This window comes from Triplophysa dalaica, chromosome 9, assembly GCF_015846415.1.
Source record: "Triplophysa dalaica isolate WHDGS20190420 chromosome 9, ASM1584641v1, whole genome shotgun sequence".
In the NCBI taxonomy this organism is placed as follows: Eukaryota; Metazoa; Chordata; class Actinopteri; order Cypriniformes; family Nemacheilidae; genus Triplophysa; species Triplophysa dalaica.
In genome coordinates, this window is record NC_079550.1 from 21,093,967 (window position 1) to 21,116,727 (window position 22,761).

At 36.5% G+C, this 22,761-nt stretch overlaps 2 protein-coding genes across 2 annotated transcripts; one reads left to right on the forward strand and one right to left on the reverse strand.

Moving 5' to 3' along the window:
- The first annotated feature begins 620 nt into the window (after positions 1 to 620).
- On the forward strand, positions 621 to 16,587 carry LOC130428546 (NACHT, LRR and PYD domains-containing protein 12-like). The gene is made up of 14 exons (XM_056756668.1): positions 621 to 699; positions 1,108 to 1,201; positions 2,155 to 2,271; positions 2,393 to 2,491; positions 7,131 to 8,894; positions 10,227 to 10,289; positions 11,266 to 11,439; positions 11,698 to 11,871; positions 13,753 to 13,926; positions 14,185 to 14,358; positions 14,617 to 14,790; positions 14,892 to 15,065; positions 15,324 to 15,500; positions 16,086 to 16,587. The coding sequence occupies exons 2-14, from the start codon at positions 1,152 to 1,154 to the stop codon at positions 16,162 to 16,164; spliced, it is 3,393 nt and encodes a 1,130-aa protein (XP_056612646.1). The 5' UTR covers positions 621 to 699; positions 1,108 to 1,151; the 3' UTR covers positions 16,165 to 16,587.
- Positions 16,588 to 19,950: 3,363 nt separating this feature from the next.
- On the reverse strand, positions 19,951 to 22,271 carry LOC130428213 (glutamate receptor ionotropic, kainate 1-like). Its single transcript, XM_056756066.1, has 5 exons — positions 22,248 to 22,271; positions 21,717 to 21,940; positions 21,151 to 21,269; positions 20,762 to 20,979; positions 19,951 to 20,076 (listed from the first exon to the last, which is right to left on the reverse strand). The coding sequence occupies exons 1-5, from the start codon at positions 22,269 to 22,271 to the stop codon at positions 19,951 to 19,953; spliced, it is 711 nt and encodes a 236-aa protein (XP_056612044.1).
- Between the last annotated feature and the right edge of the window lie 490 nt (positions 22,272 to 22,761).

A 22,761-nucleotide genomic window follows, 5' to 3' on the forward strand; every position in this document is an offset into this window, starting at 1 on the left:
CTTATTCATCAGCTTTCAGATTATGGAGAAATCTCAATTTCAAAAAAATTACCCATAAGACTGGTTTTGTTGTCCAGGGTCACATATAATATATAATTATTGATTGTATCTTTTATTTCAACTTTTTTATTGATGTAATTAATGTTTGTTTACCTGGATGTTGTTAAAGGTTGTTTATGCTGTTTAATTGAATAAGTGTTGATTAATTTGACCCCAGTTCTTGTTCTCTGAGTAACAAAAAACCTATAACACAAATTTAGACTTTTATTTGCATTCATCATAACAAAGTGGTTAGAAGAACGTTATAACAGAACGTTAGGGAAACAGTTTTAATAGTCGATAAGTATGTATGCATGCTTCATTTTATAACCTAAAGTATATGACTTCAGTATGATATTACGGTCGCTTCAATTGCTTCATCGATCAATCTCAGCATGAGTTTTTGTATCTTTTTCATGTTTCATAAATGATTTATTTCACAAGAATTTCACAAAATTATTGTTCACAGTTTTGGTGTAATTAAAGGATTTTAAACTGTTCAGTATTTTATTCAGTACTGTTGATATTCTCGCTGGAAACACCCCGCAGAAAAAGAGGGAATGGTTTGTTCCAAGTGCTTAAAGCTCGAAACTGAAAGCACAATTTCAGGAGCCATCTTGCTTCTTTCTAAAAACTACGTAAAATTTTACAATAGATGAAGTAAGTATAAAAAGTCACCATTTACTATCTTAAACAACATGCGCAAAGTCTTTATTTAAGAAATAAACATCTTTTTATGTTGAAAATCTTTTTATTTTGTTTCACGTTGGTCTTGTTAGTAGTTAATCCACGCATCGTAATAACGGTCTTCACGTTGATATTTTTATAGTTTTAAAGTATTTGTTCTACTTTTAGTAGGTTTTATGTGTTTGTTGACAGACTCTTAATGTTTTTTTTGCCACTTTCTAATGCTATTTTTGGTTTTATCAATTTTCACTTTTATGTAATAATTATTTGTAACCAGCCACAGTAACCAGTTTTTACACAGGAGTATTGTGATAACTGTAATTCTGTGTTTGTGACGTTTTGCGTGAATTCGTCTGAATCAGTTTCTCTGTCAATATGCAGAATCAGTGGATGTGATTTGTCAGATCTGCATATGAAGCTCCATTATGAGCAACACACAGACATCAACAGATGGAGATTCTTCTCCACAGTCCAGGTAATTATGCACAAATCTATGAGAGTAATATGTATTTTTCTCAAAACAACAACAACAATTTACCACCAAGTTTCTTTGAGTTAGAAAAATCCCTTGTTACATTATGTCCCCTGACCAGTCCTTCCATGAGATATATATATATATACATATATATATATGCAAGTCAATCCAAGAACAAAATAATTTAATAATCTTTAATCAATTTCTGAAAATGAACTTCTGCTTTAAAATAGTCATCTTCTCTGATGATGATGTCAGTTTGACAACTTGGTCACAACATCTATTGATAGAAAGTTTCAGTTTTCTAGATTCAGTCATTTCATAGTGGAAAAGAACAAGCCACACCCACTATTTTTATCTTTCGGTATTCTGTTTAAATGATAACTCTACGTCACAATGGGGAATTAAAGTTGATTGTGACTATACTAAAACAATGGTATATTATCTCAGGTGAAGAAAGAATACAAGTATATTATGCTCCACAGGATCCAGCCATTCTTGACTATAAAGCCATTCATGCTGGAGCTGTGATCTTTCTTAAAAGTCTGAAAGTCTTTTAAGTTGTTTCTGCTAGTATGAGGAAAAATCTAAAATCCCATGTCTGGGGGTTTCTTGATCACTGAGGTTGAATCACCCTTGGTGGAAGTGGATGTCAGCGACACTGTTTGATGGTTTTCCTGAGTGCTCTTCATTGGAAAAAAGTTGTTATTTTTGAAATACAGTAATTGAAATTCACTAATATAGCAATCTGTAGCAGATCAAACTTCCCTGAAGGTGTATATTTAGTGGAAAAAAAGTTTAACATCGATATCTTCAGAAACATTAATACAGATTACTCTATGAAATACTACCTGTTCACACACATACACATTTTTAAAAGCACTCCGAACAATACATATTTTAGCATTTTATAAATTAAAGGACCATTGTGACTGTAATCTGTTGTGTTATAGTTCAGTTCATCAGAAGCGATCACATCCAGATTTCAGCTGTGTGTCTATGAAGAGTAACCGCTCTTTGAATCCACGAGAAGTTTTGTTCAAGAATGAGGAAACATCACCTGATCTCAGGTATAACATTTCTTATAAATGACATAGTTATATTTCAACATATCATACTGGGTTGTATTTGTAAAAATAGCATTGTGAAAACTAACAGACCATTTTAACTATAATGTGTTGTGTGTTATAGTTCAGTTCATCAGAAGAGATCACATCCAGACACGAAGGGTGACGTGTCTATGAATCCTCCAAAAAAAATTAAGAGTTACGATTCATCGCCTGTTGTCTGGTATATCATTTATATGAATTATATAATTATAATTTAACTTTAAAATGATAAAAACAATTACACGTCGCTGGTAAATTCCTGAGTTTTTTGTAATTATTTTAATTTTTATGTTTAAATGTTTACATTTATAAATTCAGACAACAATATACAGTTGAACAATGTCTTTTTCCTTGTTTTCTGCTTAAATTGGTCGTAAAATGGGATCTGATATTCACCAAAGTCACAAATATCAACAAACACAACATCTCTTAGCCGATAAAACACAAACAGTCGTAATCTTTTTTCATGTCCTTATGGAGCAAACCCATTAAACATACAAAGTGATGATGGAAAAAGTAAGTGAGCCGGTGCTTTAATCACTGGTTGAACCACCATTGGCCGCAAATACCCGAAGCAAGCACTTCCTGTAGACCAGCAGAAAGGTCCAGAATTTTGGATCATTCCTCTTTGCAGAACAGCTTCAGCTCACCCATATTCTTAGACAAGGCAAGTTTATTTATTAGCACATTTCATACACAAGGTTAATTCAAAGTGCTTTACATAAAATGATTGACAGAGAGTAATAAGACGTTTCTTATTTCTTTAAAATAATATAAAATTCTAAGATCTTAAAAATGCAAATCATTTAAGTGATTTAAGAAACAATAAAACAGCAATAAAATTAAATGGGAGTATACTGTATATATATAAAGAATAACAGCCAAATAAAAATAAATTAGAAATAGAAGTGCAGTTGATGTAAACCAGCACAGTGCTCAGGTTTTGAATGCACAGCTAAACAAGTGTGTTTTTAATCTGGATTTAAAAGTAGCCACTGTTGGTGAACTTCTAATGTCTTCTGGAAGCAGATTCCAGCTACGGGTGCTGTAATGGCTAAACGCTGATTTGTTTTGAGTGAACCCTTGTATCCTAATGATCTGATGAGTCTGTTTGGTTTATATTCAAGAAGCATATTTGAGATGTATTTAGGTCCTAGACCATTAAGTGATTTATAGACAATTAATAAAACTTTGAAGTCGATTCTAAAAGTAACTGGTAACCAGTGTAAGGACCTGAGGATTGGAGTGATATGCTCAGATTTTTTGGTTCTAGTCAGAATCCTGGCAGCAGCGTCTGTATGAGCTGCAGCTGTCTGATGGTCTTTTTGGGAAGAACTGAAAAGAGTCTATTCCACCCTGTAATCCACCCTGCTGGTGATGAAGGCATCAACTAGTTCCTCTAAATCTTGGTTTGAGACAAAACATCTGATTCTGGCTATGTTTCTGAGATGGTAGAACGCTGATTTGCTTTGACATGACTGCTGAAACTAAGGACAGACTCTAAAATGACACCAATATGTTTTACCTTACTTTGTGTCTTTAGACCTCTTAAGTCAAAGTATGTGTTTACCTTGATAGTTTCATCCTTGTAACCAAAAACAATGACTTCAGTTTTGTTTTTATTTAACTGAAAGAAGTTTTGACACATTCAGCTGTTAATTCTATCAATGCACTGGCAAAGAGAGTCAATAGGCCTGTAGTCATTGGGTGAGAGGGCTATGTAGATCTGAGTGTCATCTGCATTCTTAGGATGTCTGGTTTGAATACCTCTCTTGAGGTTATTCACAGAAACTCTTTTGATTGAGTTCTGGGCCAATTCCAAAGGTGGACTTTATCTCTCTGAAACCGTTCTGTAGTAGATTTTGCATCAATGTTTAGGGTCATTAACCTGCTATATCACCTAGCGTCTTCTGAGCTTCAGCTTGCGGACAGCCACTTTTAGATGATCTTGTAGGATTTTCTTATAAACTTGGGAATTCACTTTGTCCTCCACAATGCTGAGCAGTCCAAGTCCAGAGGCAGCAAAGCAGCACAAATTATGATGCTACCTCCTCCATACTTCACTGTTGGGATAATGTTTTCATTTTGGTAAGCTGTTTTTTAACTCGCCATACATATCGCTGCTGGTTTCCTTGTTTTGTTTCATCTGTCCACAAGACATTTTTCTAGTAGTTTTGTGAAGTGTCATGGTGGTCTTTGGCAATCTTTAGGCTTGCCTAAAGAGAGGCGTAAGTCTTTCGCTTTTACTCTAAAGGGTTAATTTCACCTCATTGAGCATACTGGGTTGGGCTACCACTTCTAAGGAGAGTAGCCAGAGTACCATATCGTCACCGTTTTGTCTAACTGTGGTCTGATGAATATCTTAAGTCTTTGAATCCACTCTGTAACCTTTTCCAGCTACATGCATATCAAGAACTCTTGATGGTAGGTCTTCTGCAATCTCTTTTTTTGCAAGGCATGGCTCAGATCAGCTAATACTGTCTGTGAATAGCACATTGACGCCGTTTGGGTGTTTATAGAAGTCGGTCTAGATCTAAACCCCACCTTTATTAACCTTTCATTGATTGCCCTCTAGGTTTGTTAACAACTGACTCCAACTGGTATTTTGTGACACCAGAAGCCTACTGGTCCACTTACTTTTTCTAGTTTTGTATGTTTAATGCATGTGCTCAATAAAGACATTAAAGAAGATCAGCTTAGGGATATTCGGCGCTATTGTACACCCGGTCCAATCTAATGCAGGGTGCACACAGTGCAAGTGTTTTTGCTAGTTTCGGCCCGCCCAGTTCTAATTTTCCCATCCTGCCCTGCGTTGTTTAAATAGCAAATGCATTTGAGCTCATTTGTGCCCCCATGGGCGTGTTGGTCTTAAAAAGAGGTGTGCTCAGGCGCATTGTTGGTGAGCTGCTATTTTGAGGAACTGAAAATAGGCTGTGCAATAGACCAACTCAAACCTGCTCTCAAGTCAATGGCGCAATATTTTTTTGTTATTTTAAGAGCATGTTAGTATAAAATGCGCCTCTGATCCACAATGCGCTTTCACTTTACTTATCATAGAGGAAAGGGGAGGAGCACACAAACATTTGTAAATTCTTTATCTCCTATGCGTTACAAGTAAATTATTTTTACTTTTACTTTTTTTGCATATTTGTAAACGATTAGTTTAAAAATACTTGCATTTTTTGAAAATCAGATCAGTAAATAACACTGAGAGACAATCACCCCTGTTACATAATTTCAAAGTAAAAAGCACTGAAATATTGTTTCACATGCCATGTTGGAATTATTACATTTTAAAATGTAATATTGTGTCAATACTTTGAATGTTTTATTAATGTAAATGATCCAGCATCAATAGTGATTAGAGGTCTTCACGGGTCCATTTAGATTTGAAAACCTGAGACCCGAGCGAGTTAGTGGCAAAAAATTTGACAAGTGTCTCGGACACGGGTCGGGTCTGATATTGGTGGCCTCGGGTCTCTGATAATAGATGTGTTTTATTGAATTAACTTAAACGACATTGTTGCGATTCATAACATTTCCCATGATTTATTACGCTATCCTTTTCATTTTTGTTATTTAAAGAGCATGTTAGTAGAAAATGTTTGCACACAAATTTGCACACATATTCTTTATCTCCTATTTGTTACAAGTTAATTCTTTTTAAATTGTATACCTTTTTTTTGCATATTTGTAAACGATAAGTTTAAAAATACTTGCATATTTTGGAAATTGCAGTGATCATGTTATCATACTTTCATACTGATCATTTTACTTATTACTTCATGACTTGGGAAAAAACACTTTAAATGAGAAACAAAGTTTTAATGAAAAATAAAAGCATTTCTATAAATAATAATAAACAACTCAATTTTAACCTGGTCCTATTCTTCCTCCCACTCCTTCTTTAACTCGGGGAGCTTTAGTCGATTCCTTCTTGTCCAGTAGATGATCTGCTTGCGCGCTTTAACTTCGTGCACGAGCAAATCAGTTTCAGCATTGTGTTTGTTGATATTTGTGACTTTGGTGAAGATCAGATCACATTTCATGACCACATTAAGCAGAAAACCAGGAAAATGACTATGGTTCACTTACGTTTTTTTGTATTAACAGTTGTGCTCAACCTTTTTCATACCCTTGGTAAATATGACCAAAGGCTGTGAAAATAAATCTTCATCATTAATCCTTTTATTTATAACTGAACAGATATATAGCAGAATTTATTTATTACTATTGTGCAGATAATCTAAAGTAAATCAATGTTTATTTAAAGGGATACTTCACCAAAAATGAAAAATCTGTCATCCATCCTTCTAGTTTTTCCAAATCTGTATAAACGTCTTTGTTCGGATGAACACAGAGAAAGATATTTGAAAAAAAGCTTACAACCAAACAGATTTTGCCCCCCAATGACTCCCATAGTAGGAAAAATTACCTTATCCTGTTAATATCCCAAAATAATATATTTTGAATAATGTAGGACAGCAATCAGCTCTGGGGCACTTTTGACCTCCACTGTATTTTTTCCTCCTATGGTAATCAATGGGGGGCTAAATCTGGTTATAAGCATTCAACCAAATATCTTGGAGCAAATCGTAGGTGAGTAAATTATGACTTTTTTTTGATGAGCATTTAAGAATAGACAAATTAGATTTCCTTTTCCTACACAATTATTTATTTCCCTTTCAAATGGCAAAACACAATAATTAAAAACATTTCACTGTAACTAACTGACACATTTAATAAACCTCATAATGTTCGTGTCAGTGATCCAAATTCTCTGTACATTTCCTGTTTAATTTTGTGTTTTAATTTTACAGCCATGAGTCTGAACTCCTCAAGACATTCAAATCAAATCTGAGGAAGAAGTTTCAGTGTTTATATGAGGGAATATCAAAAGAGAGAAACCCAACACCGCTGAATGAGATCTACACAGAGCTCTACATCACAGAGAGTGAAAGTGGAGAGATCAGTAATGAACATGAGGTGAGACAGATTGAGACACAATCCAGGAGAACAGTAACAGAGGACACACCAATCAAATGCAACGACATCTTTAAAGCTTTACCTGCACAAGACAAACCCATCAGAAGTGTGCTGACAACGGGAGTCGCTGGCATTGGAAAAACAGTCTCTGTGCAGAAGTTCATTCTGGACTGGGCTGAAGGGAAAGAGAATCAGGACGTCCACCTCATATTTCCACTTCCTTTCAGAGAGATCAACCTGATGAAGAACCAAACACTCAGTCTTTTAGATCTTCTTCATCTTTTCTTCCCAGAGACAAAAGAACTTGAAATCTCCAGCGGTGAATATAAAGTGTTGTTCATCTTTGATGGTTTGGATGAGTGTCGTGTGTCTCTGGATTTTCACAGCAGTGTGAGGTTGTGTGATGTCAGTGAATCAGCCTCAGTGGACGTGATCCTGACAAACCTCATGAAGGGGAATCTGCTTCCCTCTGCTCTCATCTGGATCACCTCCAGACCAGCAGCAGCTGATCTCATCCCCTCTGAGTGTGTTGATCGAGTCACAGAGGTACGAGGCTTCACTGACAAACAGATGGAGGAATACTTCAGCAAGAGAATCAGTGATGAGAGTCTGAACAACAGAATCATCTCACACCTGAAGTCATCCAGGAGCCTCTACATCATGTGTCACATCCCAGTGTTCTGCTGGATTTCAGCCACTGTTCTAGAGAGAATGTTGAGTGAAGCAGAGAGTGAAGGAGAGATCCCCAAGACTCTCACTCAAATGTACACACACTTCCTGATCATTCAGACAAACATCAAACATCAGAAGGACTATGAGAAGAAAGTGAAGAATGATGAAGACATGATCTTCAAACTGGGCAAACTGGCTTTTGAGCAGCTTGTGAAAGGGAACCTGATCTTCTATGATGAGGACCTGAGAGAGTGTGGCATTGATGTAGCAGAAGCATCAGTGTACTCAGGATTGTGCACTCAGATCTTCAGAGAGGAGTTTGGCCTGTATCAGGGGAAAGTTTACAGCTTTCTTCATCTGAGTGTTCAGGAACATCTCGCAGCTCTTTATGTGCACCTCTCATTTGTAAACAACAACAGAAATCTGTTTGATCAAATTAGGGATCCATCTTCTTCACCCAATGGTGAACAGTCCTCCTTGTCTTCTTTACATCAGAAAGCTGTGGATGTGTCTTCAGACAGTAAGAATGGATATCTGGACCTTTTCCTGCGGTTTCTTCTGGGTCTCTCACTGGAGTCCAATCAGAATCTCATACATCATCTACAGACAGGAGGCTTCTGCTACAAAAAAGAAGAAACAGTTGTGTTCATTCAAATGAGGATCTGGTCTAACCCTTCTCCAGAGAAATCCATCAATCTCTTTCACTGTTTGAATGAACTTGGAGATCCATCCCTCATAGAGATAGTTCAACAATATCTTCGATCTGGTCAAATAAGAGAAATGAACCTCTCGCCTTCACAGTGGTCAGCATTAGTTTTTGTGTTGCTGACTTCAAAGCAGAACATGAAAGTGTTTAAACTGAAGGAATTTGTTCAACCACAACTCACAGCTCAGAGGAACTCGTCTGCTTTATCCAGTTTAGATCAGTAAGTAACACTGAGAGACAATCACTACTCTGTTACATAATTTCAAAGTAAAAAGCACTGAAATATTGTTTCACATGCCATGTTGGAATTACATTTTAAGATGTAATATTGCGTCAATACTTTGAACGTTTTATTAATGTAAATGATCCAGCATCAATAGTGATTAGAGGTCTTCACAGGTCCACTCAGATTCGAAAACCCGAGACCCGAGCGGGTAAGGTGCTGAAACTTTGCAGGTGCCTTGGACACGGGTCGGGTCTAATGTTGGTGGCCTCGGGTATCTGATAATTTAATATACACTAGATGTGTTTTGCTGAAGTAACTTAAACGACATTGCTGAGATAAATAACACTTCCCATGATTTATTAGGCTCTTGGCGTAATTTTTAGGGGTCTATCGAGTTTTTTCAAATGCACTGGTCACAACTGAAAGCCGAATTCAGAAATTATTTAAAACAGTGGCCAAGTTCTTCATCAGGCCGTCAGCTGCCGAGTCCTGGTTGTCTGAGTGGAGCATGCTGCAGGCTAAACGATGTCGTTTTCATTCGGGTCCAGTTGGGTTCGAAAAAATGAATCCGGTTTGCCTCAGGTTGAGTCTTTCCTCGTAATAAGTAAATTGATTTGGGTCATTTCAGGTCGAGTACAGATCTGTGGACTTTAGAAAACCTCTAGCTGTGGTATTAACTGATTAATTTTATTGTGTATATACTAATACTCTCAAAAACAACACGTTGAGACATCTAATATTCATTTGTTAATTCATGAGACTTTCTCTTCTCTTAATTTGAATACTTGATATAAATTGTTGTTTAATATAGTAAAATAAATTATGGTACTGAGAAAGCTTCAAATAGCTCCTGTAATCTGTGATCGGCCAAGACAGCTTTCAGTGATCAAGAACCGGCCCCAAAAATCCTGATCTTAGCACCCCAACAAATACATAATTGACAGGTGCTGGTTGACGATAAGTTTTAGCGTTTAAACTGTTTTTGATGCATTTGAATGAAATGTCATGTATTTCTATTGTTCTATTGCCCCTTAATTGTATTTCAAGGTTAAATTTGATGTATTTGACAGTTACTTTATACATATGTAAGTATATACAAAAATTATTAAATTATATAGGTCAAAACATCATACATATGGAAGGTTTGATATTCATACATAACACATCACCAAGTATAGTACAACCCATATGTAAGTTGTCCAAAACGTCAATTTTTGGTTATATTATCATTTATCTTGTATCATTATTATTATTATTTATATTAAATAAATGAAAAATTGGTCATTTAAATTTAACTACTTCTGTTTTATCCATGTTTATTTGCAGGTCTAACGCTGATGAATTTCTGCAGAAGCTTCTGCCTGTGGTTAAAGAATCCACATCTGTCGAGTAAGTATTACAATCACTATTCTAAAAAGAAAAAGCTTGCAGATCTTACAAATGTGACACAGAGCTTAGCGGTTTAAGTTAGCAATATATTACAGAGGGGCTATGCTTTATCATGAGTAAATCACTGCAGAAGGGCGTTTCTTTTATAGGCTAGTTGAAGATGGCGGTGTTCAACTTTTGGGAGACAACTGCGGGCAGGCTTACTTTCGGTCAGTTTAAATAAAAGAAGAAAGTGTTATATCAGGAATGTTACAGATAATCCTCTTAACGTTGCTGTTTACCTCACTAAACTTGTCATGATTCTGTCATATCTTGTGATGTTTTCTCTCCCTACCAATTAAAAACTATTTAAGAGGCGTGTCTAACATCAAAAGACGTGTTTGTCTTGTCAGCCTCACAGACAACCGTGCCAAAAATTCTGAGCTGAGAACAGTTTGTAATCGTGTTGTATCGAAGTAGGCTCACATGGAGATATAACTGTAACTGTGCCAGACCTTTCTTAGAACGGTTCGGCACAATGGTGGAAAAGTGCTCGTATGTTGCTTTTAACAAATTAAGATTCTACACATTTATTCTACTTCTATCCAAAGCGACTTACAGTGCATTCAAGATATACGGTTTTATCAGTTTGTGTTCCCAGGCAATTGAACCCACAAATGTTTACACTGCCAACACAGTGATCTACCACTGAACCACAGGAACACTGAGATCAATGAACAAATGTTTCAAATGTTGCTTATCGTTTTTGTTGCTTTCAATAAAATCATCTGCTACAAAATAAATGTAAATGTAGTTTTCCCATTACAGAAACGGTCAGTGGAAACTTGGTTAAGATTGCAAAAGAAAACATTCCTTTAGAATTCAAACCCTCAACATTTAAGCCACCAGCCCAGATCTTTTGCCACTGAATTTAGACACCCCAAAAGTCTGAACTGTTACGTTCATTGAGTAAAAGCGTTTCATTTCTTTTTTGCAGCATTAGTTTTTGTAATATCACAGATGAAGGTTGGGCTGTTCTGGCTTCAGCTCTGAGATCAAACCCCACACACCTGAGACATCTGGATCTGTCTGTTAATAAAGTTGGAGATTCAGGAGTGAAGCTGATCTCTACTGTACTGGAGAATCCTCTCTGTAAACTGGAGACACTGAAGTAAGATCATCTCTCTCATTGTCACACATGATTTAGTTGTATATTCACATGTTTGTTTAGTTCACAACAGTGTAAAATATGTGACTAGCTGTGTACAGTTTGTGTTTAGATCATTTTCAGAGCATTCATATGAAATACATTATGATGATGTTGTCTTACCATGTAATGACCTCAGAAAAGATGATGAGTGTCATATTATTGTAACATGTTTATTTAATAATGAGATTCCTGCTAAGTGTGTGTTATTGTTCTCTACAGGTTGAGTCGGTGTAAGATCACAGACGAAGGTTGTGTTGCTCTGACTTCAGCTATGAGATCAAACCCCTCACACCTGAGACATCTGGATCTGTCTGTTAATAATGTAGGAGATTCAGGAGTGAAGCTGATCTCTACTGTACTGGAGAATCCTCTCTGTAAACTGGAGACAATGAAGTAATATCATCTCTCTCATAGTCACACATGATTTAGTTGTATATTCACATGTTTGTTTAGTTCACACCAGTGTAACATACAGTTGAAAGAAAAAGTATGTGAACCCTTTGGGCTTACTTGGATTTCTTCATAAATTGGTCATAAAATGTGTTCTGATCTTCATCTAAGTCACAACAATAGAGAAACACAGTCTGCTTAAACTAATACCGCACAAACATTATACGTTTTCATGTTTTTATTGAACACAACATGTAAACATTCATAGTGCAGGGTGGAAAAAGTATGTGAAACCCTAGGCTAATGACTTCTCCAAGAGCTAATTGGAGCCAGGAATCAGCCAACCTCGGGTCCAACCAATGTGATGAGATTGGATGTGTTGATTAAAGCTGGCCTGTCCAATAAAAAACACACACCAGTTTTGAGTTTGCTGTTCCTTAAGAAGCGTTGTCTGATGTGAACCATGCCTCACACAAAAGAGCTCTCAGAAGACCTACGATCAAGAATTGTTGACTTACATAAAGCTCGAAAGGGCTACAAAAGTATATCTAAAAGACTTGATGTCCATGTGTCCACGGTAAGACAAGTTGTCTACAAATGGAGAAAGTTCAGCACAGTTGCTACACTCCCTAGGCGTGGTCGTCCTGTAAAGATGACTGCAAGAGCACAGCGCAGAATGCTCAATGAGGTGAAGAAGAATCCTAGAATCCAGCTAAACACTTACAGAAATCTCTGGCACATGCTAACATTTTTGTTGACAAATCTACAATAAGGAAAACATTAAACAAGAATAGACTTCATGGGAGGACACCACGGAGGAAGCCACTGCTATCCAAAAAAACACATTGCAGCACGTTTGAAGTTTGCAAAAGAGCACCTGGATGTTCCACAGCACTACTGGCAAAACATTCTGTGGACAGATGAAACCACAATTGAGTTGTTTGGAAAGAACACACAATGCTATGTGTGGAGAACAATAGGCAAAGCACACCAACATCAAAACCTCATCCCAACTGTGAAATATGGTGGAGGGGGCATCATGGTTTGGGGCTGCTTTGCTGCCTCAGCCCCTGGACGGATTACTGTCATCGATGGAATAATGAATTCCAAAGTTTATCAAGACATTTTGCAGGATAACTTAAGACCGCCTGTCCGCCAACTGAAGCTTAACAGAGGATGGACGATGCAACAGGACAACGACCCAAAGCATAGAAGTAAATCAACAACAGAATGGCTTCAACAGAAGAAAATACGCCTTCTGGAGTGGCCCAGTCAGAGTCCTGACCTCAACCTTATTGAGATGCTGTGGCATGACCTCAAGAGAGCGATTCACACCAGACATCCCAAGAATATTGCTGAACTGAAACACTTTTGTAAAGAGGAATGATCCAAAATTTCTCCTGACCGTTGTGCAGGTCTGATCTGCAACTATAGGAAACGTTTGCTTGAGGTTATTGCTGCCAAAGGAGGGTCAACCAGTTATTAAACCCAAAGGTTCACATACTTTTTCCACCCTGCACTATGAATGTTTACATGTTGTGTTCAATAAAAACATGAAAACATAATGTTTGTGCGGTATTAGTTTAAGCAGACTGTGTTTCTCTATTGTTGTGACTTAGATGAAGATCAGAACACATTTTATGACCAATTTATGAAGAAATCCAAGTAAGCCTAAAGGGTTCACATACTTTTACTTTCAATTGTATGTGACTAGCTGTGTACAGTGTGTGTTTAGATCATGTTCAGAGCATTCATATGAAATACATTATGATGATGTTGTCTTACCATGTAATGACCTCAGAAAAGATGATGAATGTCATATTATTGTAACATGTTTATTTAATAATGAGATTCCTGCTAAGTGTGTGTTATTGTTCTCTACAGGTTGTGGATGTGTAATATCACAGATGAAGGTTGTGTTGCTCTGATTTCAGCTCTGAGATCAAACCCCTCACACCTGAGACATCTGGATCTGTCTTATAATAAAGTAGGAGTTTCAGGAGTGAAGCTGATCTCTACTGTACTGGAGAATCCTCTCTGTAAACTGGAGACACTAAAGTAAGATCATCTCTCTGATAGTCACACATGATTTAGTTGTATATTCACATGTTTGTTTAGCTCACAACAGTGTAACATATGTGACTAGCTGTGTACAGTTTGTGTTTAGATCATGTTCAGAGCATTCATATGAACTACATCATGATGATGTTGTCTTATCATGTAATGACCTCAGAAAAGATGATGAAAGTCATATTATTGTAACATGTTTATTTAATAATGAGATTCCTGCTAAGTGTGTGTTATTGTTCTCTACAGGTTGAGTTGGTGTAATATCACAGATGAAGGTTGTGTTGCTCTGATTTCAGCTCTGAGATCAACCCCCTCACACCTGAGACATCTGAATCTGTCTGTGAATAATCTTGGAGATTCAGGAGTGAAGCTGATCTCTACTGTACTGGAGAATCCTCTCTGTAAACTGGAGACACTGAAGTAAGATCATCTCTCTCATTGTCACACATGATTTAGTTGTATATTCACATGTTTGTTTAGTTCACAACAGTGTAAAATATGTGACTAGCTGTGTACAGTTTGTGTTTAGATCATGTTCAGAGCATTCATATGAAATACATCATGATGATGTTGTCTTACCATGTAATGACCTCAGAAAAGATGATGAATGTCATATTATTGTAACATGTTTATTTAATAATGAGATTCCTGCTAAGTGTGTGTTATTGTTCTCTACAGGTTGTGGATGTGTAATATCACAGAGGAAGGTTGTGTTGCTCTGTCTTCAGCTCTGAGATCAAACCCCTCACACCTGAGACATCTGGATCTGTCTGATAATAAAGTTGGAGATTCAGGAGTGAAGCTGATCTCTACTGTACTGGAGAATCCTCTCTGTAAACTGGAGACACTGAAGTATTATCATCTCTCTCATAGTCACACATGATTTAGTTGTACATTCACATGTTTATTTAATAATGAGATTCCTGCTAAGTGTGTGTTATTGTTCTCTACAGGTTGAGTCGGTGTAAGATCACAGATGAAGGTTGTGTTGCTCTGACTTCAGCTATGAGATCAAACCCCTCACACCTGAGACATCTGGATCTGTCTGTTAATAATGTAGGAGATTCAGGAGTGAAGCTGATCTCTACTGTACTGGAGAATCCTCTCTGTAAACTGGAGACACTGAAGTAAGATCATCTCTCTCATTGTCACACATGATTTAGTTGTATATTCACATGTTTGTTTAGTTCACAACAGTGTAACATATGTGACTAGCTGTGTACAGTTTGTGTTTAGATCATGTTCAGAGCATTCATATGAAATACATTATGATGATGTTGTCTTAGCATGTAATGACCTCAGAAAGGATGACAAATGTCATATTATTGTAACATGTTTATTTAATAATGAGATTCCTGCTAAGTGTGTGTTATTGTTCTCTACAGGTTGAGGAGGTGTAAGATCACAGATGAAGGTTGTGTTGCTCTGACTTCAGCTCTGAGATCAAACCCCTCACACCTGAGACATCTGAATCTGTCTGGGAATAAATTAAGAGTTACAGGAGCGAAGCTGATCTCTGATCTAAAGGATGATCCGCAGTATAAACTTGAGAAAATAAATAAGTGAGTGGTCATATCTATTTTCATGTTCACATATTAATAACTTGATGGGATAACTGTAAACTGGTCTAGTGCTGTTTATTTAACAGCTTTCATGTAGTATATGTGACCTTACAATTTTTCATTATGAGTATTATTTTGGCACTCTCTAATACAAAACATTCAAAATGATGTATGATTTGATAGAGTCTGACAAAAATGACAGAGTTACACCTGTTTGAAGAGTCAGCAAAAATCTTGTTTCAGTTTTTGGAAGGTCCTTAGTGGTGATACAAAGAGATTTGCGTGTTAGATTTGAAGTGTTCACGTTCATGATGCAATGTCATGTCAACATCATGCTTTCCAATCTGATAGAAAATTAATTTGGATCAAACTCATTCAGATTTTATTAAGGTGTTTACATTTAATGCTTTTCAGATCAGTTGAGCCAGTCAAATAACTAATGAACTATAGTGATGGCATGTCAATGTTATTATTGTGTGTCAGTCATAAACAGACTGAGGTATCTTGTTTTTCAGTATGAAGCACAATTGCAGCGGAGATGTTGTATGTTGTGTTTTATAATGATATCTGACTGTATTTCATCAGGATTTATCCACCAGAGACCTCCCATGTGGGCATCACTGATCTGACAAACCCATTTACATTGTGGACAGAAAAAGAATGATGAAACTCATAACAGCACAGAGAAAACACAAAAAACCAAGACTTGAACCAAAGATCTTCTCATGAGGTGCCAGTTCTGTCTTCTGAGTCACTGTGATACACGTCGTTTCTTACCTTAAAACAGAAAGTAAATGGCTTTTCCTCATGGAAAGGTCTGCATTCGGTAAAAATTAGCTAATCAAATATTTCTAAATCAAATTCATGTCCAGTTTTTTCTCATGTGGCAAGTAGCCGTGTAATAATGTACATGAAGCATATTATATAGTCGTTTTATTTGACTTGATTGTTGTTTAAACTTGTGATCACATATAAACATAATAATCTGTGTATCGATTGTCCACAATGTATCTAACTAGAAGAGACATTGATTATTATTCAATATCAGTTATTTTTATTTAATTAAAAAAATTCTCAAATAAACTTTTATTGTACGCATAATTTGTCATTTTATGTAACTCTCATTTTGTATATCAATGAGCTTGAATAAAGTTAAAGATAAATAAAGATAAAGTTTCCATTTAAAGAATATTTTTTTATCTGATTTTTATTTAATTTGTAAATATTCAAAGTAAAAACAATTACACATATCGAAAGATAAATACATGATAAATGTTGCCATCTTGCTTTTTTTTTTAAATCATCTGATGTCTGTCAGATTATTTTTGTATGCTCATTGTTTGCAAACTTTCAATGCAAGTAGTTTGTTTAGGTATTAGTAGTAATATTCCAGCGTTGACTTTTCAGCCTCAACACGTCTTTCAACACGTCTCAACACGCGACAGAATACAAACGACATACGTAAGCGTGTCTAGTTGATCGTTTATTCACAACAATAACTCAAACTCTGTCAAACTTAACGACATGTGCACACCGTCCAGTGTCTTTTAGATGAACGGAATGAGAATTTATGGTTTTATTCTCGATTAACACTATGTATTCTCTACGATGTCACTTTCCTGATATGTAACAATGTCCGTTACATATCACTGACTTATGTAGTGCCATCTAGTGGCGTAATCAATATCTTCACAATTATTATTTTTTATTCATTTTAACAATAGTTATCGAAATATAAGCATCTATTTCTTTCGACCCGTTTTCAGTTATAAATTAAGAATCATAAGTAGTTTTGAAATCTTGTTTGATGGATAAACAGGCGCAGACTGCATCACGAGCAACATTTGCAGTAGTTCACCAGCAGATGGCAGAACATAACTAATCAATTAAAGGTGTTCAATAAAACTTTTTGGTTAAGGACATGTTTTCACGATAACAAACATAATGCTTATTACAGTACTGTTGCTACATTATGTATTTAATTATAGAGCAACCAAATAATTCTAGGTTTGATTCAAGGGACCACAAACATCTGCAAAGAACTTTTCTCTTACAGTTGTGTTCAAAATTATTCAACCCCCACTGAAATTGATTGTTTTGGTCGGTTTGACATTGATTATGATCATTCAGTCATCCTGCTTACAATTAAATCAAAGAGGCACGTGTAGGTCAGACAGATATAACATAACATTTATAATGAAATAACCACAAATGTCTTTTCTGAGCTCACATCATTATCAGTTTTATTCAACCCCCAAGTGACATTCAATCTTAATACTTAGTACAACATCCTTTTACAGTTATAACAGCTTTTAAACGTGAAGCATAGCTTGACACAAGTGTCTTGCAGCGATCTACGGGTATCTTCGCCCATTCATCATGGGCAAAAGCCTCCAGTTCAGTCACATTCTTAGGCTTGCGCACTGCAACTGCTTTCTTTAAGTCCCACCAGAGGTTCTCAATCGGATTTAAGTCTGGTGACTGATGGCCACTTCAAAATGTTCCAGCCTTTAATCTGCAACCATGCTCTAGTGGACTTGGAGGTATGCTTGGGATCATTGTCCTGTTGAAAGGTCCAACGTCTTCCAAGCCTCAGATTTGTGACAGACTGCATCACATTGTCATCCAATATCTCCTGGTACTGAAGAGAATTCATGGTACCTTGCACACGCTGGAGCCTCCCAGTACCTGCAGAAGCAAAACAGCCCCAAAGCATGATTGACCCCCCGCCATGCTTCACAGTAGGCAAGGTGTTCTTTTCTTCTTCTTCCTCCTCCAAACATAACGTTGATCCATGGGCCCAAACAGTTCTGATTTTGTTCCATCAGTCCACAGAACACTATCCCAAAACTTCTGTGGTTTGTCCACATGACTTTTGGCATACTGCAGTCGACTCTTCTTATTCTTTGGGGACAGCAAGGGGGTGCGCCTGGGAGTTCTGGCATGGAGGCCTTCATTACGCAGGGTGCGCCATATTGTCTGAGCAGAAACTTCAGTACCCACATCTGACAAATCTTTTCTCAGTTCCTCAGCAGTCACACAGGGACTTTTCTCCACTCTACACTTCAGGTAGCGCACAGCAGTCGAAGTCAGCGTCTTCTTTCTGCCACGACCAGGTAGCGTTTCAACAGTGCCCTTTGCCTTGAATTTGCGAATGATACTTCCTATGGTGTCTCTTGGTATGTTTAACATCTTTGCAATCTTCTTATAGCCATTGCCCTTCCTGTGAAGAGTAATCACCTGTTCTCCCTGGACCATTCTCTTGACCTCACCATGTTTGTAACCACACCAGTAAATGTCTAGAAGGAGCTGAGTATCACAGTCATTTTAAAGCTGCCTAATTGGTGCTTATTAGGCTTTATTGCTGCTCCCTGATATCCACAGGTGTTTTCAATACCTGATTGAAAACACTTCATTGAACCTCTGTTCTTCAGAGTGGTAGTATTTAAGGGGTTGAATAGTTATGTCAATGAAGAATTCACAAAAGAAACATTTACTACTGTATTACAAAACTAATTGATGTCATTTTAGTTGCATATGGTTCTTTAAGAAGTCCTTGTAGGATTTCATTCTGAATACAATTACAAATGTACACTAAATTCCCTAAAACCATTTACAGCATTGGGGGTTGAATCATTTTGAACACAACTGTAATCTGAAAAGGATTTATTCATAATTTTCTGTACAAACATTGTTGTAGATAGATATGTAGTGTCATGTCACTCAACACAAGCACTGTTCAGAGCAGCAGAGAGCAGATCTGAGAGATAAACAGCTGTGCTCAAACACAAGGTCATAGTTCTGTAAATCCTGTCCTGCTGTACGCCAGATTAAAAACTCTCCGTTTTCATTAAGGATTCAGGGTTAGAGGATTATGGTCCAGTGAATAAAAATGAAAGCAGTTTTAAACCCAATCTCAGAGTTCATCAAAATACACAAACCTCAGACAGTTTGATGCAAAGGCTCAATTCATTGAGAAGATGCTGAATGCACATGAATGCATGATGAAACCGCATTATAAACACGTTTTATTGTTAAAAGTACAGGGTTCAGATAAACATTGAGCTTTAAGACAAAATTTAATAACAGTCTTCAAAAACCAAGAAGTTTAAAACAAAGGCGCAGACAATCGAGACGAGCTTTGAAAGGTGAAGTGTGTAACTTCAGTCTGTGTTCACTAAACTAGAACATGAGAACGTTTTTAAACATCCCAAATTATGGCACACAGCACCTTTATGAAAACTCATATACACGTCATATAAATTAGATTAGGAGGGACTATATCTGTAAAGAAAAAAGTTCAAGTCTTTAAAATCTACAATCTACATGACAATGATCTAGTCTACAAGACAGCATCTGCTGTCATTTATCTACTGCAGTCCTGTTTCAAGTATCGGTCCTTCTTTCTCAAAACATTAAAGTGACATGGATATAAGAAGTCATAGTTTGTTCAGATCTGAAATAAACCTGAATGAAAAGGTAAAAATGTCCCCTCGCGGTTATTCTTCACCAGAGCCGTGTTCTTACGGCTGCTCATGAACGCCCACATCTTCTCACAGGTGGAGATTTTGGATTTCTGGGAAAAAAGGGCATAATAAAGACTTAATTTACACAAATGCTCTGTAAAATAAAATGCTGCCATATATAAGTTATTAAATTGTAAATATTGCATTTCTACTCATCAAAATAAAAAAAACAATGTCAACTGTTTTTTATATAGAATAGTAAATTGAAATTACTTGTATTTATTTTTTACAGTTTTAAACTGTGTTTTCACTATGAAAAGACAAAATTTAGGGCCTGCCCTTACAAAATTAGAAAATTATTATATCTATATACTAGTCAAATATCATAGTTTTGTACTTCTTAAAACTAAACTAAAAAGACAAGAAAGTGGGGCATAATATATTAAATATTTAAAAAATAATTAATAAAGTAATAATAAAAAAAACACAACACTAATACAAATAATTTTTTTTTTTAATAATTATATTTCACATATAAAAATAAATAAATAAAAACATAGTAGTGCCTAAATAAAATATATTCTTATATTATAATAAAAAGTTCTTGCACGTTGATATTAGTATTCTTACTACCTGACCTTCCAATAAATATACTTAACACAATAAACTTCATGTATACTTTCTTTTTGTAAGGGTACGGCAGAAAAACCCTCAAATGTTTTTTTGTTATGATATATATTTTCTATGAAGATCAACCATTACAGTATATATTTTGAAATAGGTGTGCTGTTTAACCTTAAAGAAGGTCATGGTGGAGCCGTCCCTCACAGCACCGTACTCTATCTTGGTCTGTTTGGCCAGATCATCGGCCGAGTCTATAGGCGAGTCCATTCTCTCCACAGTGAGGAAGGCGGCCAGGTTAGCTGTGTATGATGAGATGATGATGAGAGTGAAGAACCACCAGATGCCTCCAACAATCCTGGTGGATAAAGCCTTGGGCATCAGCTCCGATCCTGACAAGAGATACATTAAACCAGTACAACAAGCAGTTAGAAACTAAACATACTTAATGTCTTTCATTTAAACCCACATCTCGCACATGAAACACAGAATTAGATATATGACAGAATTATAGAAATCCTGTAGAGTGTTTATAAATGTTGATGTAAAGCAGAATCACACACCTTGCTGCATCAGGGCTCCAACTCCAAACCAAACACTGTTTATTAAAGTGAAGTTGTTCTCGACTACATCAGAATCTGGGTTGCAGGGATGAGGGTTGTACCATTCATACGGTGTAAACCTGCAGAAAGACAAACACTGTCACCTTTACAATCCCATCCACCGCTTTGGTTTATTAACACTTGTAAATTCAAATTAAAATACATAAAAAGAATCCAGTGAATAAAGGTGACAGGACAGGAGAGTGGAGGGACTAAAAACATTTTGTTAGAAACAAAGAGCACCAATGAAATGTTCAGAATAAGAGCGAGAATATGCATTATTGACATTTAACATCACTTTGACTTGTAAAGCACAGATAAACCCACAACAGAAAAAAGTGGATGACTTTGCACAGATGTAAAAGAAGAGCCAAGTATTTCTGAACCACCGCCATACTGCAGCAAACGCACAAACACCTGACAGAACACTGGGTAGCAAAACCAGAGCAAATGACCAGTGATCCTACACAACAATTAAATGAGTTATGGGTGACTGAATCGAATCTGAAGGTTCAAATGGATGTTACCTGGCAATGATGAAGAGAACGCAGCTGACCCCGAGGCAGGCCAGCAGCACGTACATCCAGATGTCTGGAGACAGAGGGTTCAGGAACGAGAACACACCTGGATTTGTCCCGTTAGGTTTGTGGTAGAGAATGGAGATTCCCAAAGTCATAAACGGCTTTGAGAAGTCAATGACTTTCTCTCTCACGTAAGTGATGGTGAGCGGAGCCACGGCCAAATCTTCCACCTGGAAACAAACCCGGTGAGATATTTGATGTAGTTTGGTTTAAAATGAATGAGAATTGAACACCCAATGAAATCTCTTCATACACACGTAGCCAATAGGCTTTAAGTTATATTTAAACCTGATTTGTTATTGCTAAAGGTGCAGTTGGGACATTATAGAAAGCATCTGATTGGACACAAATCTGTTTGGTGCAGGATGAGTCATCAGCATTTTGTGCTCATTTTGCAAGGAAATAATTTTATTTTAAGCTTACAGATATGCTCAACAAAACAAAACAACGTACTTGATAAAAAATAAAGTGACTCACATGATCTATCAGTTCCCTGACCATACCATTCCACTCTCCTTTATCGTTCTGAGCTCCGTATTTTCCATCAGTCACGAGTTTGACCTCAAATGTTATATTTTCTTAGGTAAAGAAATATTACTTGTATAGTATATGTTCCAATGGAGACAGCCATTCACTTTAAAGCCATTCATTGATGGAGCTGTGATCTTTCTTAATGTACAGGGCAGGGCGTCTGAAAGCCCGTCTGTGGGTTTCTTGATAGATGTTAGTTGTGAAATACTGTAATTAAAATACAGTAACAAAGCAATCTGTAACGGATCAAACTTTCCTGGAGTTGTATATTAAGTAAAAAAGTTTAATTAAAAGAAATATCTTCAGATACGGTTTTACAGATGAATCTATGAAATATTACCAGTTCACACAGACACATTTGTAAAAGTACTATGTAATTAAAATACATTTGTTTTAGCAATGTAGAAGTTGAAAGAGCATTTTAACTGTAATCTGTTGTGTTATAGTTCAGTTCATCCAA